The sequence below is a fragment of the Thalia democratica genome, chromosome 8, assembly GCF_965202585.1.
Source record: "Thalia democratica chromosome 8, ktThaDemo2.hap1.1, whole genome shotgun sequence".
Classification (NCBI taxonomy): Eukaryota; Metazoa; Chordata; class Thaliacea; order Salpida; family Salpidae; genus Thalia; species Thalia democratica.
The window spans coordinates 16950412-16977079 of NC_139172.1; the positions used below are offsets into that span (position 1 = coordinate 16950412).

At 24.8% G+C, this 26668-nt stretch overlaps 1 protein-coding gene across 1 annotated transcript; it reads right to left on the bottom strand.

The window, feature by feature from the left end:
• Nucleotides 1–3068: 3068 nt before the first annotated feature.
• Nucleotides 3069–25570, bottom strand: LOC145841971 (ephrin type-B receptor 3-like). The gene is made up of 20 exons (XM_082949291.1): nt 25389–25570; nt 20072–20136; nt 18772–18926; nt 18359–18482; nt 17420–17557; nt 16892–17053; nt 16304–16421; nt 14443–14601; nt 13467–13578; nt 13099–13237; nt 10426–10519; nt 9893–10083; nt 9262–9470; nt 7967–8184; nt 6607–6854; nt 5857–6066; nt 5481–5633; nt 4642–4829; nt 4080–4442; nt 3069–3817 (listed from the first exon to the last, which is right to left on the bottom strand). The coding sequence occupies exons 1-20, from the start codon at nt 25456–25458 to the stop codon at nt 3667–3669; spliced, it is 3267 nt and encodes a 1088-aa protein (XP_082805417.1). The 5' UTR covers nt 25459–25570; the 3' UTR covers nt 3069–3666.
• Nucleotides 25571–26668: the final 1098 nt, after the last annotated feature.

The window sequence follows — 26668 nt, forward strand, 5'->3', positions numbered from 1 at the left end:
GATGAACCCTAATAAGGACGAAACCGGTCGTAGGTTGTTTCGGATGCTGTTGTTGTTGGTCGTGTGGTGAAGGTCATTATTTATTGTTCCTAATCAGGTAAGCTTTTATCTTCTCCATTTATAATTTGGTAGTTTTTTATTCACCGTGTTAGTGTAAAAACAATGTAAAATAAAAATTAGAAATTTCAAGCTTAAAAAATATATGTTTATGCTCTGTTTGAAGTTAGGAAAAATTTAAAGTTCTAATCGATTTGCAAAAAAAAAGAGTTAGATAAAAACTGACTTCACTTATTGAATTTCGTACCATAATTTTCGGATAATATGTGTACAACTAGTTAGATTTGAAATTCAATTATATATTTTTACATATTAACTTGCTTCAAATAGTTTTAAGCTTAAATTTTTTTAACTTAATTTTGATAATAGTTATTTAATTAGCTAAGAATGATCATAGCTAGTAAATTCAGAAGAATTAGTTACTGTTTATTAAACGACAAAAAAAAAAAAACGCTCAAAGTATTTGTTCTAGGTTCTGGTGCATGAAGACCTTTCGATTATAAAGTCGCACACTACGGAATTCTAACGCATTGTCCAGCACTCTATGAATTGTAAACAAATGTTTTTAAAATACCAGCAAGATTCAAACAAAAAAGATAGTTAATTATTTAATTTGTCAAAAACTTATTTTTTATGGCATTTAAATTTGTACAATTTTTTAAAAAGTTAATTAAGTTAAAAAACTATTCCGAAGCAATACCTTGGCATAAACGATAAAGTTGTCTATAGATTTTGAACTATTTTCATTTAATTAAGTTTTATTAACTTCAGCCTAAATACTTATGTTAATCGAAAAGGGATTTTTAAATAATATTCAATGATAAAAAAAAGGTATCTTTTTTTCTATTTTGTGTATTTCTTTTAATTTAATTTGTCAACGAATTCACAAAAAAAAAAGAATTGAAAATTACTTAACAATGAAAACTGTCATTGTAAGATTCTTAAATTATTCTTCATTTTATTACACTATTTTATTAATGCTACAGTACTTACAATAGTAGCTATTTTTATTTGACAACCTAGCTTTAAATATCTTAAATGTAACTTTGCAAAATAAGATCATGGTCGAATGATCCTGAAAAAGTAGACATATTTAATGACAATATTAAAAACTATACCATTCGTTTATAATAAAAAATAAAAAACATCTAAAATTACTTTAATTATAAACTTTGCTGTTGATTTTGCGTATTTTAAAGCTACTTTTAAGTTAATTAACTTAAAGAGTTCAAGTTTTTTACAGAATAACACTTTTAATTTAAAAATAATATGTTTAAAGATGATTAGTAGCTTTTCTTTAATTGATCTTTAACTGTTCATCATCTAGTAAATATATATTTAAAACAAAATCAAATATTTAAAAAAATGTATGGAATACATGGTCTGGATTAGAAAATAAGCAATCAAACATCTTTTAAAATAAGAATAAAAAGTTATTAGTAATGGTAATTTGTACAAAACGAAGATACAAGTTCTTATGAGATAAAATAATTCAATGAGTTTATTAGCTCTTTATTTTTACCAGGTTTCTTTGCTTAAGCAATTAGTCATAAAGTATAGGCTCATACAAATATTAAAAATACTTAACTAAAACACTATAAAACTTTCTAGTTATTGAAATTAAACTAATTACAATATAACTCAACCTCAAGGACTTTTTTAGCAAAAAATAATTTAGGTACTAGCCAACTTTTAAAATGCTTTATATAATTCTTACAATGGATTTTACTTCTTCGTTAAGAATATTATATTGTATCATGAAGTATTTTTTTAAATACTTTAAAATATACTAAAATATCATTAGTTTAAAGTTAAAATAACTTTATTATATTAAAGTAAAGTTTACTTGTTTATATACTTTTTAATATAATCTTGAAAATATCAGAGAAAGTATTATACAAACAAACTAATTAAGAGAAAAAGCATTCGAAGTACTTTAGGCTGTCTATAGCGAGTTTTCTTTACAAGTAAGCCTTTTTTGATATTATAACTTAAGTTTATACAAAACTAGTCTTAACTTAAAAATTAATATTTTTTGCTAGTAATAAAGTCTAGTAACATTGTTACAAAAATTAAATTAGTACTTTTAAATTTTTACGCAAAATATAAACATTACAAAACCACCGGTAAGGAGAACAGTAGAAGCTCTAGTTGAATTTGTTTTAAGTATTCTATTTTTAGTTTTCAAAACAGCAAACAAATGTTTTGTTTATGTATTTCAGATACTAAACAAAATATTTACACTTCAATTAACTAGGTTTACAAGTTTTCACATATACTTAAAATATTAAAGTGCCTTTTGTTTTTATAATACAACATAACTGTAAATAAGTAACTTGTTATGAAAATTTATAAAACAAGGTTAATGTTTTTTTTTAAACGGAATTAATACATTCGTTTTTTAGTGAACAGAAATATTATCCTATATGTTTACCTTTGAAAATTTAAGTTGAAGTGTGTTGCATTTATAAAAAATTATAAATTACCAACGGTCGATTTAAGTTAGTTCAAATATTGAGCATTGTTCTCTTACATGACGCCAGATACTTAGATTTTCCACTTTGAATAAAAGCACTTGAGACGGACTATTTACATGTTTTTAAACAAACAAAAAAAAAATCTCGATAAAACTTAAACCTAAAAATTTTCAGATGTGCTAAAAATTTTGTTCGTTTGAATAAAACTACTTAGTTGAATCAAATTGTTGATGATGAGTGATAAATGTTAAAATATAAATACCTTGAATTTAAAAACAATATACTCGATTTTTCACAGTAAAACTATTTTGCTACACAATTTTCTACTTCATAAGCAAGAGCTGATAAAAAACAGAAGTGTTTGTATTAAGTCTTTAATCTAATAACTTTAATAAATAACTATCTTAAAGCAGTTTTCAATACAAAACGTAGGTTTAAATATATTTTAATATAACAAATCAATATCTAAAAATTCATCAAAAAATAATTGTATAAATAGAGTCATCAAAGTTTAAGTTCACATAACTAAAAAAAACTATAGCATCTGCGAAAAAAACCTTTCTTAGAATAAAAAATGTTCTTTTCAGTGTAAAAGCAGCTGTTTCAAAAAAAATATTGATTAAATTGTTATCTAGAAAAGTTTCTATACTGGTTATTTGTTAAGTAAAAATCAGTAAATGACATGAAGTAACACAACTAAAAATTAACAAAAAATTCCAAAACAAGTATAAAGTCGTTAGTATTTTTTTACAAATAATACACTAAGGTTTTTTATTATTTTTGTAACTTTAAGGCACAAAAATGTATTATGATTGAACATTATTTTTTCATACTTTCAATTTAAGCACCAAAACTAAAAAAGCAGGCAGTGGCAGTAAAACATCAATATCGTTATAATTTTAAACAAGCATGGTTAAACTAGTACTCGTTTAAATTCTAAAAATAAATGAATTTATAATAGATATAAACCATAGCCAAAGAAGTTGTACAATTTAGATAAAGTTTCACAATAATAACTAAATATACGAAACGTGAGCAAATGCTAATAAGAAATAAAAAACTTTCAAAATAAGCTAAAAGCTAATGTACATTAAATTATTATTCTATACGGTATCATATAAAAATATAATTATTAAGAATTTTTAGAGTAAGGAGGTAAAGTTGCATCATCGCAGCATTCCTGTAGCAGAGGTGTACCCGATGTTTCGAGACTGTGCAGAGTTCTACATTGGTCATAACCGACGACTACACTTTGTGATTCATCTATTTCATGTGCATATTGACTTGAAAGAAATAATTGTTTCAAAAGTTTTGGTAAACTATTTTGTTTTATGTTTTGTATTTATTATTTTTTTAGGAAATTTTATATTTCAACTTAGTTTTAAAAATTAGTTTAAACAAAAATTTTGTTGCATGTTTTACTCTGGATATTTTTTGAAAGATAAAAAAATCAGACATTATTTTAATAATGTTAGACATCATATTAATAACGTGTTAATAACGTTAACGAGATACCCTTAAAAAAACATTAAAAAGAATACTCACTTGTTTTGTTGTGTGTTTAGGTGATCTTGTGCAAAGAATTGTGGCTCCATATATGATGGACGATTTTCGTGTGCTATGACTTCACTGGCACTTCTGCCATGAACACAGGTAGGTTTTGGCTGCTCCTCAGCACTCTTGTTCAGAAAATCCATTGAGTTTGAGTACTTGCGAGTTTTTTGTGTCACTTTGTCATTGTTTACCATGTGCTCATGATTTTGTTGGCATTCGTTAAAGCCAGAATCGGACGCTACAGTTTTGAAGTTTTTGGAAGAAAAACACTGACTCGGCTGCTTCTTCATCGAGAAAAAGTTACCATCTTCAGTGAGCTGGCCATCAAACATTTGCTTGTCTGTACGCCTTGATCTAAAAATTAAAATTTGAAATAGTAAAATAAATGCTATCAATGAATTGTATAAATTCCTAGTTTTCTTACTTATAAATAATCATTTATTTTTCAATTTTTGTCTTGTTTTTTTTGTTTTGTTTTCTTTGTTTTGTTTTACGATTAAGTTTTTACCAGGTTTGTTTCTGTTAATTTCGTTTTGTTATCAAATCAACATACTCATTATTGGCCTTTCTATCAAGTTGTGACGGTTCTCTCATTAGTCGGTCCAAAGCGTTTACTAGTTCGGCAAATTTAGGTCTCTGATTTCGCTCCTTCTTCCAACAATCCATCATTAGAGTGTGCAGGATCAGCGGACAGTCCATTGGAGCGGGCAGCCTGTACTCCGTCTTAACTGCATCCATTACCTGATCATTAAGATAAACTGTTTATAATTTCAAAATTAGATGTACTCTGTCTTTGATGTGTACTAAAATATATAGTTTATGAAAAGTTCATCCTCTTCATCCTGCTTAGCCATTACTTCATTAACTTAAACTAAAAAAAACTACTAGCTGAAAAATTATTGAAAAACTTAAAAAAAAATTTATATAAGATTGTCCTAAGCCATTAATAGCTTTATCTATTTTTAATCAAAAACTTTTCTATAATAGTTAAAGTTTATAAATTCTATAGTTAAATGTTATTAGGGATGTTTATCTAATAAAATATAAAATAGCTTTTAAACTTTTTTCATAATGTTCATATTGAGATTTTGTTGCTAAAACTGATAAAACAATCCTAAGCTATAGAAAAAAAAAGGATAAGTCTGTGTTGATATTTAAAAAATAAGTGTTTTAATTTTTTCAAAATAAATTGATATTTTATAGCTTACACAAGCTTGTTTGAGTGTATAATTTGAGTACAAAATGACTATTTTTGATTTATTTGTACGACTTTTTTATCCGAGGCAGTACCAAACAAAGGATATACCAAACAAAGCGTAACAAACAGCTGTACAAATGTAGTACTTAATCCTTTAAACTTTAATCTTACTACTATGTATCATACAAACTAACATCACGGTTCGACATGCCCCAGTAAGGTCTTTCACCGTAAGAAAAAACTTCCCACATCACAATACCGAAGCTCCACACATCACTTGAACATGTGAACTTGCCGTATGTGAAGGCCTCTGGAGCTGTCCATCTGATCGGAATTTTCCCACCTTTCTGTATTTTAAACAACAGGTTGTATTTATAGTTATTACTATTTTTAGTTTTCTGCCACTTCTTTCTCACAAAAATTGAAAAAAAAAATCAGGATATTTTACAAATCAAAGTTTATAATGTGAAACTAATTAATTTCTATCAAAATTTGCTTAACTAAAAGCATACTGTACTTTAAATGCAGCAAAAAAAATTCTTTTAAAGTATGAAAACAATTTATACAAACTTTTTTGCTGTGGTAGTTTCCAGTTTCATCTTCAAGTACTCTACTCATTCCAAAGTCTGAAACTTTGCATACAAGTTGAGCATTAACCAAAATGTTTCTTGCTGCAAGATCTCTATGAACATAACCTATTTCTGATAAATATTTCATTCCTGAGGAAACGTTCCTGAGCATGTTCACAAGTTGAATCGAATTAAACTGGCTGTCATGAGTCTGTCAGTTAAAAAAATTGTTAAGCAATAATAAAATTATTCATTCTACCATTTTAGAAATATTAACAATTATACTTATTAACCTAAAAAGTCTTTAAATAATTTTTTTAAATAATTTTTTGGTACATTTAATGATTTGTGTTTTATTAGTGTATGTAATTGTTAAGGTTTTAGCTTAGATTTCTGTTAGAACGACACTAAAATTCAAATTTGTAGTTTGAAAAAAGATATAGCTTACGGAATGTTCTACACTTTCTTAAAATATTTTTTTTTTAATAACTGATAATAAAGCAAAGAGCATGTATGAACCTAGACTTTACAGCACAATTTTAAATGTATAATATTACAGGTAAAAATTTTACCGTTGTTTTCAATTCAGGTAAATAAAAAAATGTTTTTGTTAAACATTAGTTGAGGATTCATTACAACAAATAAACTTACAATATAACAATTAACTAAAAATTATAATAGAAAAGGTAATTCTAATGGTTCATGTTAATTGATAAAACTAAGAAAATTAAAAGTCAAGTATGAATCTTACTCTGAGAAAGTTATCAAGTGAGCCATTTTCCATGAACTCTGTAATTATCATCAAAGGGCGACCTTTAGTGACAACACCTTCTAATCTAATTACGTTAGGATGGTCGAACTGGCCCATTATAGAAGCTTCACTTAAAAAGTCAAGTTTTTGCTGGGTGTTATAGCCAGATTTCAAAGTTTTTAACGCGACATCTTCTTCCATTCTTCCAGGAATTTTTATTATTCCTCTGCAAACGTCACCGAATTCTCCTTTTCAAATTTAATTAATAATTTTTAAACACTTTGAAGTCTCTAAAAGAAATAACAAATTCTGTACATTATGCTTCTACAGCTAGCTCAATAAAATTGTTATAAAAAGAGAACTGACAATATTTTACTTGAAACTAGATTCTATGTTAGTATCAGGTTAGTAGTATTATACTGAACTTTAAGTATTTCATTTTAGTAACACATTCATTCTTCAACTAAACAAAGTTTTTATTACAGAGAAAATTAAAAGAAAGATTTTTTTTTGATTATATTTTAAATTATTTTATATGATACAAGCCAAAAGCTTTTAGATTACTTTTTAAGTCTAAGTTATTTAGCAGTTGTGAACAATAAAGTCTATATATTAATTCTATTGATGACTTAATGTAGTCTGAATCAGTGTTTTATAAAGTTCACATTCATTTGTGCAGTGTATAAAAGGTTATGTTTAAGTTAACTTACTGCACAACATACACGTACATTATAAGTAAGGAATGTATCATATTAGGTGTATTAACTTTATAATTTTAATGTAAAAAGCCATTCTTTGGTATATCTAGTTTTGGTATATATTAAAGTAAATATAAATTTTTAAGAAAAATGTTAGTTTTTGTATAAAAATTATATAGTTAATAAATTACAGTTACATAGGTTTTGTACAGTGGTCTACTAAACACAGTTTAAAGAATTCGAAACACTGGTTTAAAATATTATAGATTACGAAAAAAATACTATTTAAACTGTTTTAGAAATAGTGTATCAAAATTTCATCAGTTTAAATACTTCTATAGCATACAATATACTAAAGAAAATTAATCCACTAATAATTATTTACACTTAAACTAAGCTTAAAAGTTAGTAATTTAATGTAATGTAACTATTAAAATAACTATGATTTGATTTTTTTCACTTAGTTGAAAAATATTTTTGATCGAAAAATGTTTTGGTGAACTGTAATATTAATATGTAAGTAATTAAGATAAAATATCATGCGCAAACTAAAAAGTAACCGCATTTATGACTTATTGACCATAAAGACTAAACACGAAAATAAATAAATGTAAATGAAAATATACTTAATCTAGTTTTCTCAAGTTTCTATATTTACTTACCTCCACCTATAATTTCTTGTATTTGTACAAATGAGACATCAATTTCTTTTGTGAAATCCATGACTGCACGATTCGGGTCTTCGTAAGTAGTAGGGTCAATATACATTTTCGGAAAACCGAAAACAATTGAGGACCCGTTGAAAAACGGTTGCTTTTCCGCACTTTTACCCAAATTTGCTACATTGCTAGTTTTCTTTAGTCGCTTTGACCGGCTTCGCCTAAACAGTTTGTGTTTATTTTTTTGTATTTAAAACTAACAATAGTAAATTCAAACAGTTCAAGAACTTTCATAGCTCCGTTAAAGTGTGTTAACTTGTTAACACACAGAAACATGCGTTATTGTAATAAAGAAAGAGTACTGTTTTAATTTGTAATCATTAAATATTCCAGGGAACTTGTTTCGCTAGGATCTTTATTAGCAAATGTTTAAATTTATACTATGAATATTTTTATTTAAAACTATTGATATATAGACTTGAATAGCATAAAGTTTAAAACAAAAATTTTCAAATAACTAAAACTATATAAATAAAAGCGTTATACAATTAAAATTTCTGTAGAAAACAAAGTTCACAAGTAGATATTAAGCAGGTTAATTTATTTATGGCTATAAAATGTTATCAAATATTAAAAAAAGGGTAGGGATTTATTTAAATCTTTTGCAAAGAGCCTTTTTATTCGTTAAAGTGACACGTTGAAAATCCAGTTTTGATATTACTACAGCAATACTTTAATAGTTATGTTATTCTGAATGTTTTCATAAAAATACTATCTAAAACTGTTTTAAATAAAAAAAACGAAAATATTATTATACAATTGAACAACTCCAATAAAAAACAAATACTAGTTAAATTATGTAAAAGATTACTATGGACAACTAATATTAATGCACAATAAGTAGACTAGTCGTGGCATTGAAACTTGTTTTTAACAAGTCCGTTTGAAAGTATTTCTTATAGCAACTTGACTATTAGTCTAGTGTCTAGAAAACATAAAACTAAAAACTATTATTAAAAACATACAAGTCTATATTTTTACAAATAATCTTTGATAACAGTTATTCTTTTCCTTGATTTAGCCTTTTACAGTTTTTATTATGATTGTATGTGAAATTATATTTTGATAAACAACTTACGTTAATAAATAAAACAATTTTCATGATACAGCATTTAGAAGATTTTCTGTTTTGATAATTAAATAACCTAAAATATTTAATTATAAAAGTATTGGTTTATAACCAAAAATTTTAAAATAAAACGATAAAATATATAATTAAAAAAAAAAAGTTTAACAACCTCAAAGCATACACAATAATGACGAAGATGATCGTTATCAAGACTGCCATTCCAATCACTATTAACATAACTGTGTCTATATGTTTTTCATTTTCGTTAACTTCATCTTTTTCGTGGTTATTATTGTTAATAATGTTGTTTTTATCTAGAGTGGTAAATTTGTACTCCTCAGAAAACTTTCCATAACCTTTTGCTTGTTTAGTTCGAACCTATTCATATGAAACGTTAAGAACTTCAATATTACACTAATAAATGTATTTAGCTTCCCTTATTTTGTCTGTGTTTTTAACTAATTTACTTTAAAAAAATTCAAGAAAAGACATATTTGGCTAGGCAAAAAAAAACAATAGTAATAGTTTTTTTTTTTTATAATGGTTTAGTCTTAAAAAAGTAATTTTTTTTGTTAGTTTAAAATAAAACTAAGTTTTTACTTTAACAGCATAAATTGTAAGAAATAAACTTATCGTAGACTTAAAAAGAAATCACTATTGGTATTTTGCTAAAACAAAATTTAGATATAAAAAAATATATATGTATATATAAAATTTATAAAAGTAGACATAGAAAATAAATGTTCAAGATTACATTTAAAACAGTAATACTTTGTTGGGTATCATCAGTGCTAAAAAACCTTTATCATATAATCCGTAGCAGCGCTAAGGCCGTCGAAAGTTATTTTGTTAGACTTAGTTGTTTTAGTTTGAACAACACTACTTCTTTCTACAAGGATAACTTGATATGTATGATATATAAGGTTGAGTGGCAACCAAGAAATTGAAATTGAGTTTGAACTAACGTCATCTTTCAAAAACTTGTAAACAGCTGAAAGTTTTATAAAACTTAAATGTTATAATTGTTTTATAAGTATAGTTTTTTTTAAAGTATAGGGTGACAATTTGAGTTTCAAACATAGTCACACACATAACTTATCTATATTTTATTATTTTCTTAATATTTATAAAAACTAAATAAACATTAAATTTAAAATTACAACTTTACCTTATAATTTCTAATAATGTATTATTAATCTTTATTACACTTTTCCTGTAAATTTATTTATAAAACTACTAATAGTAAAATTCTCTACGTTGCTACGTAATCTTGTAAATAAATTAAGTAGTAAAGTAGATAATTTTACTAATAAAATGTTTTTTGTGATATTACCTGTGTTTTTAGTTTTGAATGATACGAAATTTGAATTGTCAACTCGATCTCCAAGTTTGTAGGCAACATTGGTAATGTCGTTTATAGCGAAAATCTAAAAAAAAAGGATTTTTTATACCAGACAACTAAAAGAAGTAACTCTTTTTAAAAAAAGTTAAACATCAATCTTAAAAAAACTATAATAAGAACTAAAAGCTAAGAGTAATAAAATATGTAAATACAATATTGATAAAAAATTACACCCTTATGTACACCCTTGTAACTTTAAAAGTAATGACATTTAATTTCGGAACAGTTAACTTTTGTTTTCAAATTAAACTATTCGCTTAAATATTGTAAAGTATTATAAATTTAAAAAAAATTAATAAACATATTCAATTGTAACTGTTAGTTACTCTTTTTTAATCATTTACACTGTTGTAATTTAAACTTTGAATATAATTTATTTTTATTTTAAATAACTTTCTACCAGCTATAAGACTTTAGAGTATAATTAACTTCAGTAAATTAAATTTTTAACTTTTATTTTAAAAATTTACGACCTCTTTTAAGTAAATTTTAGTTAATAAGTAACACTAATTGAAACATTAAGTTCGATAAAGTCAGAAGTTGTTTCTAAAATAGCTTGTAAAGTTATAAAACAAAGTATAAGATATTTCAATAATATCTTTCAATGAGCTCGTTTGACATAAATAGAAAAGTGATGATTTAAAAATAACAACAAATAAGGAAAAAAAAAGATTTACTGTTTAAGCAAAATTTATTTCCACTTTTATTTAATTATTTAAGGCGTTTTTTATACTAAAATAATTTTGATTACACTTTTGAAGATTTTATTGAAATTAATATATCAAGATTCAAAGTTTGTTAAATATACTGCTTTTAGTTTTATTTTAAGTAAATTTTTGAAAAGTTGTTGTAACACAATTATTCAAAGGTCATGTACTTATACTTTTAAAATAGAATTATATAAACAAAAGATCAAAAGTAAAGTTATTACTGATTTTGTTTTTATTTTCAAAAGCAGAACAGCATTTGAAATATTAAACTATACTTTTGGTTTGAGTAAAACACAAGGTAATAGCTTTAAAGGTTTATTATTAAATTTTCAGTCTCTATTTATTTCACCATTTCGCTACGACATTTAAGAAATGTAAAAAAAAAAATTGCGCTATAAAAATCAACTGTAATTTTTTTTATCGCAGTTTTTTTATAAAGTGTGCAAATTGTGTTCGTGGAATGGTTTACAGCTCACAGTTAGTTTAGTAGTTAAAATAAGTGTGATAAATATATATTTTAAATTTCAATTATTTTTAAAGTTCTCAGGTTAAAATAAAATATATCTTCGCAAAGGTAGTTAAACCATAACAAGAAAAGTCTTTGTTAAAAAGTTTGCTTATTAGCTTGGTGGGCACAAAATTTTCTTTATAGTGACCAATTATACTCATTTGTCATTTTTAAGATATAAACTAGAAGTTGCAATACTCTATATTATATTTTTTATAGATGCAAGCTGTATGCAAAAAATCTAAAGTATAAATAAATAAATTCTAGCTTCCAATATAATGGTTAACTTGATTAATATGTAAAATAATAGAAAAAATCAAAACGGAATTTCAAAACAATTCCAAGCTTTTTATTAAAATATCTAAGTAATCTGTATAATTTAGAGTAATTTTTTGTAAAAATGAAGTAAACTTTCTGAGTTTTAAAAGAAATCTTTTTTCACTCGAAAGTTATCAAAGTGTAGTGTCACAAAAGCAACTATCTTTAAAAAAGCTTCTTAAATACTTACGTTTATCAAATTTAAGTTAAGTTAGTCAATTAGTTGTTTAATTTGTTTTGTTTTAATATTCAGTATAATAAAGTACATGTAAACACAAAAATATTTATAAAAAAAGATTACGACAAAGTCAGTCTTTTTTTTCCGAGGAGCAATACTGTAAAATTATTACTATCACAAAACCATACTTAATAATATCATTAATGTATACGATCAGTTACTACAAATACAAGGTTCTAAAAAAGCTTCTATTTCTAAAGATATCTGTTGAGCTTAATAAAATTGATATTGTCTGCGGTTTTTTTGTATAGTTTATGCTTTTATTTAATAAAACCAATAGCTTAAATAATTTACAACTTAAAAGTTTTTAATATACAAAGTTCAAAAAACCTATCAATAATCTCTTTTAGCCTTAAATTAATACATTATGAATTAGCTTGTCAAACCATGATTGAAAAGATATAGATTTTAGCATCAACTTATAAATTATAGTGAGTAGACTCCATTTATTAGTTGATTTGTTGCATAATTAATTTTTATATTGTTTGAAACTCTTGACTGAAGTTTTTCTTAAGTTAAGTCTTCAGTAAGAGAGAGCATAATGTATTTTTTTTAAACAAAAATTTCATTTTTAAATTTTTACTACTTTGTTACATATAGTAATAACACTCTTTAAACCTAAATTTGTTTAAAAACAGATAAAAAGTACTTATACAACCAAACAAGTCTACCGTGAGTAGTATACAACAACAACAGTTTTTTAAAATAAAAGAAAAAGGCTGTTTATAGAGTTTAGTTAACAAAAAGCCTGGTAAAAGTTAAATAAAACTTTAACTAACTAAAATATGCCTTTTGTTACGAAGCTAATTTATCATTCAGAAAAAACTTACGGTTACATTGTATTTTGTATTAGGTAGCAAGTTTTCCATTTTAACTCTGTTTGAAGCGATGTTGTTTTGAGAAGGTGTGTAATTTATATTAGTATCACACTGACGTAGGTTTCCATTAGCCTCATACTGGCATTTAATGCTGAAAGTTTATTGTTTTTATTTAACTTATTTGATTTTATAATATATTACTATTATATGTAAATTTTAAATCGTTTTAATAACTTTTTTATAATTGTTATACTTTTTTATAGCATATTAGTGATTTTTTGTGAGTTTTTAATCTTAAGATTAATGTTAGTAATTACACTAATAGTATAAAACTTTAATCATGGTTACTTTAAAAATGTATAACTAAAATCTGAAATTACTTAAAATATAGTTGATAGTTATCTTCTGAAAATAAGTAAGGTGGGTTCCAGTTTATTGTTGCAGATGTGTCATTCAAATTCACACTGATTGAAGTTGGTTTACCAGGAGGCTCTGAAGTTATTTTGTTCATTTTTATTTATACTTTTTTATTTTTTAAAGTTCTTACATTTTATTTCGGTTTTTCTTGTATTCTTTGAAACTAGTTAAGTATAGTGTGACCGGTATGATTAGTTTATACTTTAAATATTTTATTTTTATGATAAAATCATTTGATTTTAATATTTATAATCTACTACTGACTAAAATTAAAAATTGACGTGCTGTTGAAAAAATTAATTCAGTTTTTAATGAACATTGTTTTTTAATATAAATATACCGTCATTGGTTTGATTAATGTTGGTTATTGCATTTATAACTTGAATATCTCGCAATATACCTGTAATAACAAAAAAATATCTCATGACATTTGTTGTCTGCGTTGCAGTGAAAACCGACTATTTGAACAAAAAGCATCGTATTGACGAAACAATTTATTTATACTGAATTGTACCGATGATCGATTTTACCATAAAATATTCATTTAACTTCACACTTATTTTACTGACACAGCGAAAAGGCTTCTTTTTTGTTCAAATTAAAAACGAAAGAATTAAATAAAAATGTTTTGTTATATAAAATGTTTACTGTAACAATTTAATTTAATGAGTTATTAACAGTTGACTATGGCAATTATGAAAAGAAACAGCTTTTATGTAAACTTCTTCGAAATATGAATACTTAAGTATAATAAATTTCGTACAAAAGTATTTAAATTTTCTTATACAAAAAATACTTTTTTTAGCTCTCTTTTGTCGTAGACATTAACACTCAAAATTAATTCTTTTTTTTTATGAATTAAAAATACTAAATGGTTGTATATAGTTATTTTAGAATGAAATGATCTGTTTTAAACGCTTTGGTTTGAATACAACTTACTTGAACACTGCTTATCAGAGGAGAAAAGGCTGGCAGCTCTGTAAAACCCACTCATACAAGTACATTCAATCATACCTGTGCTTTCTGCAATACTGTACGCTGGACACCTCATGCAACCATTGTTGCTGATCTCTGATTTGTATGAGTCTTTTGGACATGCTAAAAAGTGTAAGTGTTATTAACAAAACAAGTTTGTGAAAAGGTTTTAGAGAATATTTAAAGTAAATAATTTTGAAAATCTATAACACAATATCTTTTAACAAAAAGTTTTAAAGCAGTTGCTTGTATGAAACTTTTGTAAGCTAAATATAGACTCTGGAGAAATGTTTTTATGTAACAATATTTTTTGAAAACGTTTATGCACTTTTGTTTTGATTTTTATAAACAAAAGTCTGGTTTGTTAATACAAAATTTATAAAAAGTGATTTATGTTTCAGACGATTAATGGTAAACCTTAATAAAATCTTGGTTTCAGATGTTTTATTAAAAATATTGTACTAAAGTACTCAAAAAAATAAAAGGCGAGTGGTTAACAATGTTTTATTACAAAAAAAAGTAGTTTTGTATAATTTTAAGTTTTTTATAAAAAAAAAATAGCGTCACTCGCTACAAACGCAAAAATAAAATATAAGTTATTTAGCCCTTGTAAAGAGCACTTATTATCTCGTGTTTCATTGAGACAGATCTATTTTGAAAGTAAAACAGTTCAAGCATGTCATTAAAAAATTAATTTTATCTTAGATTCAAACAAAAACATTTTTGATTTTAAAAACAAATTGTATTTAAATCGTGTGTGTATGTTTTATTATCCTATATACTATTATGATTTTTAAGCTACAGTTACTAATTAGGAATGGAAGTTTAACTGCTTTGTTCAAGTTTAAATCTATGCTAGGATAAATAGAAAAGTGGGATTGTAGTAATAAGTTATGTTGTAACCTTATTTAGACATAAAAACTATGTGCTGAAAGCTTTCAGACAATTTATAAACAAAACCATCTTATTAAATCATTTTAACTGTTAGCAGTACCTACAAGTTTATAAAATTATGTTTAACTTTCAACTTATTTAAAAAAATTGAAAAAAAATTTTCAACACTTTTGATTGCTTTATGTTTTATTACTAAATTAGGTTTAATAACATTACCAATGTTTAAAATATGTAAAAGCTTAACTTTTACAAATAAAAGTACAAGCTTAGTTAAGTATTAGGTTTTATAAATTCTTATTTGGAAGAAAAAAACATAAGGTTTAACTTCAAAGTTAAGTCAGAAAATAATCAGTTTAAAATTGAAAACGCTATTCAAACTTAGCAAGACTCTAAGAAATATTGCTAAACTATCGTTTGTAGAAAAAATTGAGATAACTAAATTTTTAATTTTTAATTCAATGTTTTTATTTTTAGAAATAAACGTTAAAAGTAAAGAAAAAAGAGCATGTTTTGATCAAACCACTGAGACTAGAAGCTATCGATAGAATGAGACTTAAGTTTCGTTTTTATTAATACTCATCAGTCAATCTATACCACAGAAACGGTCTGACTGATGAGTTACAACCTAGGTCTCAGTCTTTCGAGAAGTTTGTTGTCTATTGATCCGAAAGGTATGATCAAAACTTATTGATAACTTGAGCTTGTCTCACGGCACATGGTTGTCAAGGTTTTTCCGTTGTTTTTCGTTGATCGTAAACAAAAAATTTCTAAATTAAATTTGGTTCAAACATTTTATAAAATTTTATTATTTTTATTTGCCTTAGACTTAAAGGATGCATTGATCATTTGTAAATTAATAAGCAGAAACAAAAACAGTAACAAAACAAAACTTGCTAAAGTAATCTGGTAAGCACTCTACGTTACAACTTACCTATACATCTAGTAAGGGTACTGTCAGGTTGAAATCCAGCGTAACAAAAACAAAAACCCTGAGCCATCGTCCATTCTCCTCGACCATCGCAGTACAGTGAAGGATGGTTGTTGTAGTCCTTCAACGGTAATAATTTAGTACAAAAAATAAAAGATTAATAAAAAAATCGCGTTTAAAATAAGCAATGTTAAAATATTTGAATAATTTTATTGAAAGAGTTCACTGTATTTTTGTTGACTTCGCAGGAAGAAATTTTAATATTAATTTTTTAATTTAACCGTATTTAAAAAAGACTAGACAGAATAAATTACTTTTATATTATAATTTTATTTGTTTAGTAGCCAAGAATTCAAAAAATGAACTTTTTAAGTAAAGATGATGCTAAGATAAAATGGTGAACTATAATATATTTTTATGCAAATAAAAAACGACCAAAGAATAGAGGGTGTGTCATTTGTTCTTTTCTTGGTTTTCAATAAACAAACAAAATTTTAATACACTTGTTTACTAATGGCACTCACTATTTTAAATTGCTCTTTACAAAGTACAATAGTGTCATAGAAAATAATTAATTTTAAAAAAGCTTACTTTTAAGACGGCATTTGCAACACATTGCCCCTTACTTTCTTCAAGAGAAGTAAGATCTGGTCCAGTTGTGGTCTTGTCAAAAGTAGCCAAGTTTTTAACTGTTACACCACAGTATTCATAATAGACTTTTATGTAGTTAATAGAAATACACGAGCCAGTATCCTGTATAAATTTTAAAAGTATTAATATTAATATACTCTCAAAATTGGTTAAAAAATAATGCAATAGTATAAGCTGTTTAAAGTGATCCATCGAAATTTTGATAGATTATTTATTTTGTTCAATGTTTTCAAAAGGCTAACTTTTAATACTATTTTAAAATAAACAAGAAGCTATTCAGTTAAGCAAATACCGTTTAACACTTTGTATACTTAATTATTTAACTAAAGCATATTATATTCTTCAAGCATATTGACATGCCGATGAAATCAGGTTAACTTAACCTTTGCTACATATTCTGTTTATATTTATGCTATAATTTTCTCCTTTTTATATTTATAATGTTCAAATATTTGTTTTAATAGAAACCTGTAGAGCTAGATAAACTCCATTTTTGGTAATAGGACCGATTCCCCGCACTTCCAAGTTGTATAAATGCTTCAAGTTCTCCTCAAGATTTCCCTCTTCATTTTTATTCCATCTCTTATCAGCTGCTATGGTGTCAACCTGTTGTACAAAAATTTAAATTAAATAACCAAATCAATCTCTTAGTTAATAATGTAGCTGATTTAATTTAACTTTTAAATATAGCATTTTATAGTGTTTATTATAGTGATATTTATTATGCTATTTTGTTTTTTGACAACGTCGTAATTTATTAATTTTAAACTAACATAAAATTTTGGATTTAATTTAACTTATCAAAAAGTTCAACAGTTATACCAAGCATAATAAATTTATTCTAAAATAGTATAATTAAAAACTTGACAAGGTTAAGAAGTTTAATTGTCAAACATTTTCTAATATTTTCAAGATATTTTCGGCTACAAGTGTACCTTAGTTCAGTTTTAAAATCATTAGACTAAAATAAAATAAGTTTAAGCCTATCAGCTTTGTATCTATAACTTGACTTGATTTGATAAAATATGAAATTTATTGAAATTAAGGACTCTATATCGATGCTTAAAATGATTAAACAACAATTTTAAAGCTAAAAAACTATTCTTTTTTTTGTTGTTATTTTAGGACAAAAAACAATTTTTTCCTTTGTTTCAGTAAATTTATGAAATTTTCTTGATGAAAAACTTTGATTATATTAAATAGCTGATGCTAGTTCTATAACATAATTTTATATAAATTTAGAAAGAAATTAAGAGTAAAATATTAAGTATTAAATTTTAATATTAGAAATTATCTAAGAAGCTCTTAATACACAACTTGCTAAGTATATGGAGTCTAAATGCACAATGAATTCAGCATGTTTCATTTATATTTAAGTATAAGTTTTAATTTCGCACAGAAACAGACCTTGATATAAGAATTTTCATTCCAAGGAGGGTGAGTGGAAGTTGCATCGTCCCTATCGCTTTCATAATAAAACAAATTAAACGTCTCTTTGCAGCTAGCAACATTTTCTACTCCATCACATGACCTAGATAAATAACCATTATCATTGTTACCATGTTTATACAGATATTAAAAAATTTGCCTAGGTAAAACGATGCAAACTATATTTTGTATATTAGTATTTAGCGTTATTTTTGTAGCTAAAAATTTTGGAACAAGAGTTTTAAAAGTCAAAAAAGTTTTTATATGGTGTTAAAGTTTTATCAAAGAATCTTAACAAACTTAATCGATGAAATTCTAAATATAATTTGTATATCTTAAGAATATATCTAGGAAGTAAGATAATTAAAGTTATGTTAAATTTTAAAACTAGCCTCATAACGAATTCAATCTCTACATAAATTCTTTGCGCTCCCCTAACTTTTATGTAAGGTGTTCTTATCCAGTTGTTGTTGTTTTTTTTCTTAACTTTGCAAACAACGAATGCTCGGAAATCTTTCCCATCCCGTGGAATTGTCATTTCTTGCCACTGTTGCGATAAAATGTTAGTTAAAATTTACCTAAATTATGTTTGTTAATTAAAAAGTGGTTATTTCATAGGCAGTAGTATACTCTTTTAACAGCTTAAAAACATTAGAATTAAATGATAAACCTCGTTTTATTAAGAAGTCAGAGTTATACAGTTTTTTTTTGCAGATGTAAAAATACAAAAAATAATGACCGTAAATCGAACAAACAAACAAAACGTTTCCGGTAAAATAATACATTTTAACAAATATAAACAAGCACTTAATTTAAAAACCGTCGAAGTCACCAACGCTTCTCATTAATATTTAATCTTTACAAAGTGTGTCATTTTTGTTTGAACTAGTGTTGTAAACAATGCATGGCTAGTGTTTCAATAAGTATCTTACAAGTAACTAGTTTATCTAGCTGTTGATAGTATAAAAACTGTTTCTTAATTTGGATTTTTTGATTAATTTCAGAGTTTTTCAAATAATTATAATAATAGTTGTAATAAATATGTAGTGAACATCACTATAATGTTAGTTGAAATGAAAACACTTAGTAAAGCGAATTTTAATATCAAAAACACTTGAAAAAACTTTACTAGTTACTTATTTATTGATTAAGTCAAATATATGATTTTTATTAATATACTAAACAAAAGCAGAATCATAAAACTATCCTAGTTATTAGCCAAAAACCATATTAGATTTAAAACGAGCAGAAGTGTTGAGTAACAATAAGGCTAAAATAAACAAACACTTTTGAAACGAAAGTTAATTCAGCCTTAATACTTGTTATAACTCTTAGTTGAAATACCGAGTAAAAATTATTACAAAAAAAATCTTAGAATATAGATTTATTGGTCTAATTATAAAAATCAGAGTTTTAATACTGAAAATCTATAGAGTTTTAGTTACTATAAGTAAATAAAATAGATATAAAATGTGTTGTACTATTTTATATTATATTTAAAGATAGCAAAGTTTTAAATTTAAGTTTTACATGTCTCTTAATTCAGAAGCACAGGCACAAAATTTTGTTAATATTATCATAAAAAATTAAAAGAATATTTATACTATGTTTTTATTTTATAATTATTTTCAATTAATTGATTTTTTTCATCATATAACGCAACTACAGTAAAAAGCTTTAAATTTAGCTAACTTGTGAATGCTGTTGAACGTGAAATCCGAGGTCAGAAAGAGCATCCCGAGTATCTAGGAGTACCTCTGTAATAAAAAGCCAGTTGTTACTTTAAAATTGCATGTAAAAATACAGAACTCATTATAAAAGTTTTCACTTTCTATACTTTGATATAGTTAAGTATTCTTGAAACCTTGTATTTATAACTTGAAATTTAGCATTAAAGTAGTAGATAAGTTTTTATAAAGTTTTTGAAAAATAGTATCAATAAATGTTTTTTTAATAAAAAAACTAAATAATTTTTTTTTTGTATAAAATATCTCTTTGTGAAAAGTAAACTTTTAGTCGAAAAAAGAGTTTCGATATCTTTTTCTATAAATATACTTTATTTTAATGCAGAAAGTAAAAAGAAACAAAGTATTTTCAAACTCAGGTTATCTATCAACACATAATCGGCTTATTTAAATTTTTTACTTATAACATCTTTTAGTATATGTAATACTAACTGTTATGGTAAAAGTTTCAGTGTGCAAGGATAAATTCTTTAAAATCATTAGAAAAAATTTCATTACTGTAAAGTTTTGAAAAGTTACTGTAAACATAACTTATTTAAATTTAAACTTTAATCTTTAGCTTTTGATAGTTCTTAATTTAACAATGGGATGTTTTTTATTTTGAAGTCTTATTTTTTGACAAATTGGACACTGTAAGAAAACTTGTAAATTAGAAATACAATCAATCCAGTTAATTTGAAATCACTGATCCTTATTAAGTAGCGCAACTTTAATTTATCTTCATCGAATGAACTACTGTTTTTTGGTTTCAAGTAGTAACAGAAACAACTAAGTGCAAATTATTTTTCCCGATACTTTATTCACTTAAAAAACTACCTCTTAATTTAGAATTAATGATTATAAGTGTTTTCAAAATTTGATAGTTTAAAACAAAATCTTAAGTGTTGTTAATAAACTTTAATTAAATACAAAAAGTTAAAAGATCAAAAAAATAGATTTTAACTTTTGTAAATTTTTAAAGCTTGTAAAATTGTTTCTGAATATTTATTTACTTATTTAAACTGTTAAATTTTTTTGTTTAAAAATAATGTTTGTAAGACTACAAATTTTCTTAATTTTGTTTGAATATACTTAAGCTTGCAAAAAATGATGTTAAACAACGAATATCATAAAAGCTAAAAATGTATTAAGAATTTATATTTAAAAAAGGGCGCCTAGCGTACAAGTAATCAAATAACTTGAAACGGTGAATTAGTCTTTTCAAGGGTCATTGAGCAGTCAGATTGAAGAGCTGTTAAGTTTGCTTTTATAAAAAGTCTGACCACTCAAAATTTTTAGTAATGCTTTGTATAGATATATATGAACACATGTATTTATGTCATTCAATCTGAGAACAAAAACTCTTGTTGTTTATTTCCGTTGTTATGTCTCTTTTCAGCAACAAATAACTAACATTAAATCAACTTCTAAATATTTGAGAAACACTTTTAACACTTGTTTCTGTTGAAAATTTTAAAGCTCTGTCGGTGTAACTTTCAATAACTTTGTACGATGAAAATTTCAAGTTTTCTGTAAGGCTTTTTAAGATTCGAGTTTCAAAAACACAAAAAAAACTTTAAATGTATCAAAGTACATTTTATTCTAAATATTTTTTTTGATAAAAAGCTTTATAACATGTACTATGGTATTGAAAGCACTAGTATGCTTACAACAGTTAAGCGTTTATTCTTTCTACGTACAGCTTGTTACTAGATTGAATCAAAAAACGAGCTGTATACGAAATTTCACTAGTTGCTTAAATCATGCATTAAAGTCGAAATTAAAAAGTTTGAAAAAAAAAATTACTTTTGAATGTAAACCAAATATTCAAGGTATTTGAGTGACTACATTGCTATGATAAAGTTAAATCTCAATACATAAAAAGTTTTAAACAACAGTTAAAGCAGAGATACATATATCAACACATTATAGAGATACAAGTGTACATACAATACAATTCTTAAGTACTTACAACATTTTATATTTCACATCTATTCTAAAAATAGCTAAAAGAGTTTGAATATCTGATAATTTCTAGACTCTCAGTTTAACTTTTGTCTAGCATCAAACTTTTACGCAAAACGTGGTTTTTCGCCTATCACTTGATAATTGTTTTTGTTTTCGTAACACATTGTTGCCATTGGAACAGCTGAACCAGCGAGTGACACAGGATTGCACCAGCGGAATTGTCTTGCTTTGTACGTTTATTCAGCATGATTAAAGTTTAATTTAAATGTGAAACTAATGAAAACTGTAGAACCTATTTTAAGAAGGTAAAAAACTTCTTAGAAAACAATTTTAACTGAAATGTTTACTTTTAAGTTACTGTTTTACTAAAAAAATAACATGGCTGTTTTATTATCTTTTAATTTTTTTTTTAAACGAGATTAAATTGATAGTATTCTAAATAAATTTTTTTTATTTTAGCAACTTAGGTAGTTTTCTTATTTTAACTGTTATGTCTAAAAATGTTATTGTTTATTTTTCTTACCTTGGTAAAGTGAATTTTTAAATCGTACTTAACCCACAACATGGATGAAAAACTTAAAACTTGATAACGATAAAAACTTAAAAAAACTTTTATTAGCTCTAGTCACGGTCGTAAACTTCTTAATTGCTTATACTTAATGCACAAAAACAGTTAAATAGGTTTAAAACTTTAACTTTGTGCTTTTATGTTTTATAACCATTTTGTCAAGTTTTAATTGTAGCAAAATTTTAATGTATGTTAACTACATCTTTACTCACTATAAATAATATGTGTAAAATTAAAAAAAAAATCTTTAGGCATAAAACTTTTTATTAAATTCTGCTGAACTAAGAACAAAAGAAAAAAATTAGATAATTTTAAGTACTGTTTGAAATTTAACATCTCAAGTAGGTACTTGTAAGTGCTTGCCGTTAATAATTTGCTTTTTATACTAGGTTAAATTGAAAAAATTATATTAAGTAAAGTACTATAGTTTATTCTATAAAACTAACACACATTAAACAGAAAAAAAAACCTTTTGACAAAGTAGAATAATCAACTCAAAGTATTGTTGTAAACTATGTCGATTTTCATTTTAATAGTTGTTTTCAAAGTGCTTAAAATTATCAGTGTGGTGTACGACTCGATAACCGAAAGGTTTTTTCGTACACCAGGTCTTTAGACCAAACTTTTTGAGTGCTTTTTTTTTCATCGTTCTAAGACGCAATACAGTATTAACGTTTAAATCAAATTGCAATTTAAATTTATTTCATAAAACTCTATCTTGTAAAAACGGAACAGTGAGAAACTATAGTGTTTTAAACTAATTTATTTGACTTATATACTTAAAGACTAAACTTTAGTTAGTTTCTTATTTGTAATTTAAAAAGTTATTATACCAAAATATATCAAAAAATAAAATTACGAGTGTTATACTAAGTTACTGTTTACCTTGAAACCTAATTTCAAATACTTTCTTGTTTTTGTTAGATTATTGAAAATTTATTTAAAGAGTTTTTTGCTGATAATAGCATTCAAATTTAATTCTTTATTTTCTCAAAAAATTTTGTGAATTTTGCACATTACTTTTTCAAATGCTTAAGTTGAACACTAAAAGTGTCTTCATTTACACTTGTAATATACAAAAGTTAAACTAAGAGGTCTCATCAAAAATATTAACAAAAAACTGAATTGTATATAAAATATGTTTACTAAAAACCAAATATAGGTTTTGTATATTATCAGATCCATGTAGTTTGACCTGGTCTTAACAAGAAAAAACTTAAATGCTCAAAGTTGTAGTACTTTTAATTACTAAAAGCTATGAATTTAACAGTAAATAACTGTACTTAGTTATAGATTATATACTTTTTTCTATAAAATACTTTTCTCTAATATTTAATAATATTTTATAAATATAATATTTTTCTATAATAATGATAATTTTTTTGAAGCAATACTTTGAAATTTTTTGTTTTGAAGTCTCTTATAAAACTAATCTAACAAGTATTGAAACTTAAACTGGAGTTAACTTAAACTCAAACTATGATTTTAAATAATAAGTTTTATTTTTTGTAAACATTTCAAACAAAGCTATAGACAATTTAAATTAAAAAAAATTATTACTAATGTTTTTTTAGTTGTTTAACCACCAATAAGATCAAGAGAAAGTAATAATAATAGTTCTGTGAAACCTAACTAGGCTTTCTTAAACATTTTTTCCTTAATCTTATTTTAAAATAACTGAAAAACTTACTGGCTTTAAAAATATCAAAAGTATTTTTATTGCTAATAAAATTTATTAGAGACGCATAGTTTTTGCAGTACGATGTAATTTAATGTTAGGCTTTAAATATATAGTTTTATAAACTTTTTTTTTTTAACTTTAGATTCAGTTTTACAAAAAAAATCGGTATTTTTTTGGTCAAACAAAACATAAAAAATTTTTTTTGTTATTACTAAAAAATGATCTACGGAAAAATTTGTGCATGTTATTACTTATTAAACGCGACATGAATTTTTGCACTCGTAAACATCGAAAAAGGTTATTTAAATCTCATCAACGTGCTGAAAAAAGTAATAAAGGTTATTGAAAAATAAAAACATTAATAATAAACTTTCTACCGAGCAAAAATACAAACAGCGCCCTTATAACAAGAAAATAAAATTGATAAGTGCAGCATGCATGCTCGATAACGAAGACAGATAGCAATTTAGGCAGGTGCAGGAGATACAAATTGTTACAGGAATTGTAAAACATTTTTAAAGAGAATGCTATTAACATATTCTGGTAGTTAACTAGAAAAAATCGCCGTCTGGTCTGCTTCTAATAAGTATTAAGCACTAAACAAGTGTGTTCTCAAGCTAAGCGTATTTCTTGTTTAGAATTAGTACAAGACTAGACGTTGTAGAAAATTTATATTTTATTTGATTTTAATAAAACTATAAGCATAAGATTTGTTATTTAATTAAAAGCAATTTTAAAACTACAAAAATCGTTAAAATAAATAAAGGTAATAAAATCTAATATGAAAATTTTTCCAGCTTATCATTTATCAAGTGTCTTAAGTTTTTGTGAATAAGCTTGAACTCAAAAATAAAACTTACTTATAACTTCTGCTATCGAAATACAACGTTTACTTTTTTAGCTAAATATACTCTAAAATCACTTAAGCTAAAATGTTAATGAAACAAGTGTATTTTAAATTATCTAAGATAAAGCTAGTTCGTAAAAAAAGTTTGCTAATTACTTTAAAAACTATGCAGTCTAGTTATCTAGTTTTATATCTAAAGTGTAAATTAAATTCAAATTCACCTTGTTTGGAGTCAGATCTTTCTATGAAGACCAGTTTCAATAAAATCACGAATTGAAATATTTTGTTCATTGTTGTTTATTTATTTTTATACCATGCATTTTTTGCTCAAATCAAATATAAGTAATTTCTCAGTTTCTTCAGTACTGTTTGTTTATATATTGCACTATAATTTTTGTTGAGTTAGAAACAAAAATAGCTGCAAAAATTTAGTTTTGATATGAGTTTGTGATAGCAATAGAATAATACGATGAAAAGTTTGATGAATTTGTTACATTAACCTTTTTTATTTTAAAAAACTCAAAGGTGTAATCAATCGTAAAATATCACAAAATGTTTATATTAGTTATTGAAATTATGCTTAAGCTGTATAGTATCAAACTTTACTGTAATAATTAATTTTTAATTTAAAACTTTTCCAACCTTAAGCTTAGGTATATGACTTCCAAAAAACACAAAAAAAAATAAACAAAAATTAAAAACAAAAAATGTTGTTAAAAGTTTTACCATTATTATTTTTAACAGCCAAATATATTGTTCAAAAATATTTAATTCTATTTATGCTTTATCATAATTAAAACAAAGCAATTTTTTAGTAAATTTACAAAAAAAAAAAACATATATCAAAATTATATTCTGAATTTTATGGTAAGGCAAAAACAAAGTTTTCATTGTTTAACTTTTTTTTACTGTTAAGTTACAAAAAAGAATGTAAAAAAAAAAAACAGAAAGTTTTTATTTTGATAAAAGTATTGCATAAATTTATGATTACTCACACAAATTAAAAGTAGCATATATAAAGTAGCTATTTATAAGTAGAAGCATATCCGTTTTTAATAACGGAATAACCGATAAATATACAGGTTGGTTGATAACTATAAAAGTACTTAATTTATATATAGTTTAAACTTCAAACTTAAGCTTTACTTTTATAAAAAAATAAAAAAAGTAAGTTAAAATAATTTATTTTCTAAAAGCTTTATGTCTAATCTTTTACTTATTTTAGTACATAATGCTCAAAGAGTTCAAAAAAAAAAAAGATTTGCATTATGAAATAAAACAAGCTGTTTACAAGCTACAAAAATCTTTGCAAGTCTTGTCTAAATCGATGCCTTTTCACAATCACAAAAACAAAAATTTAACGATAAACAAATTTTGTACGTCTAACAAAACTTACAGGCTTTCGCTATGTTCTTTCGTTGCTCAAGCGTGAATTTTTATGCCAATTATTAACACTGTATCTCTCAAATGTTCGGAGAAAGAAAAAGTCGACTCTATTGTG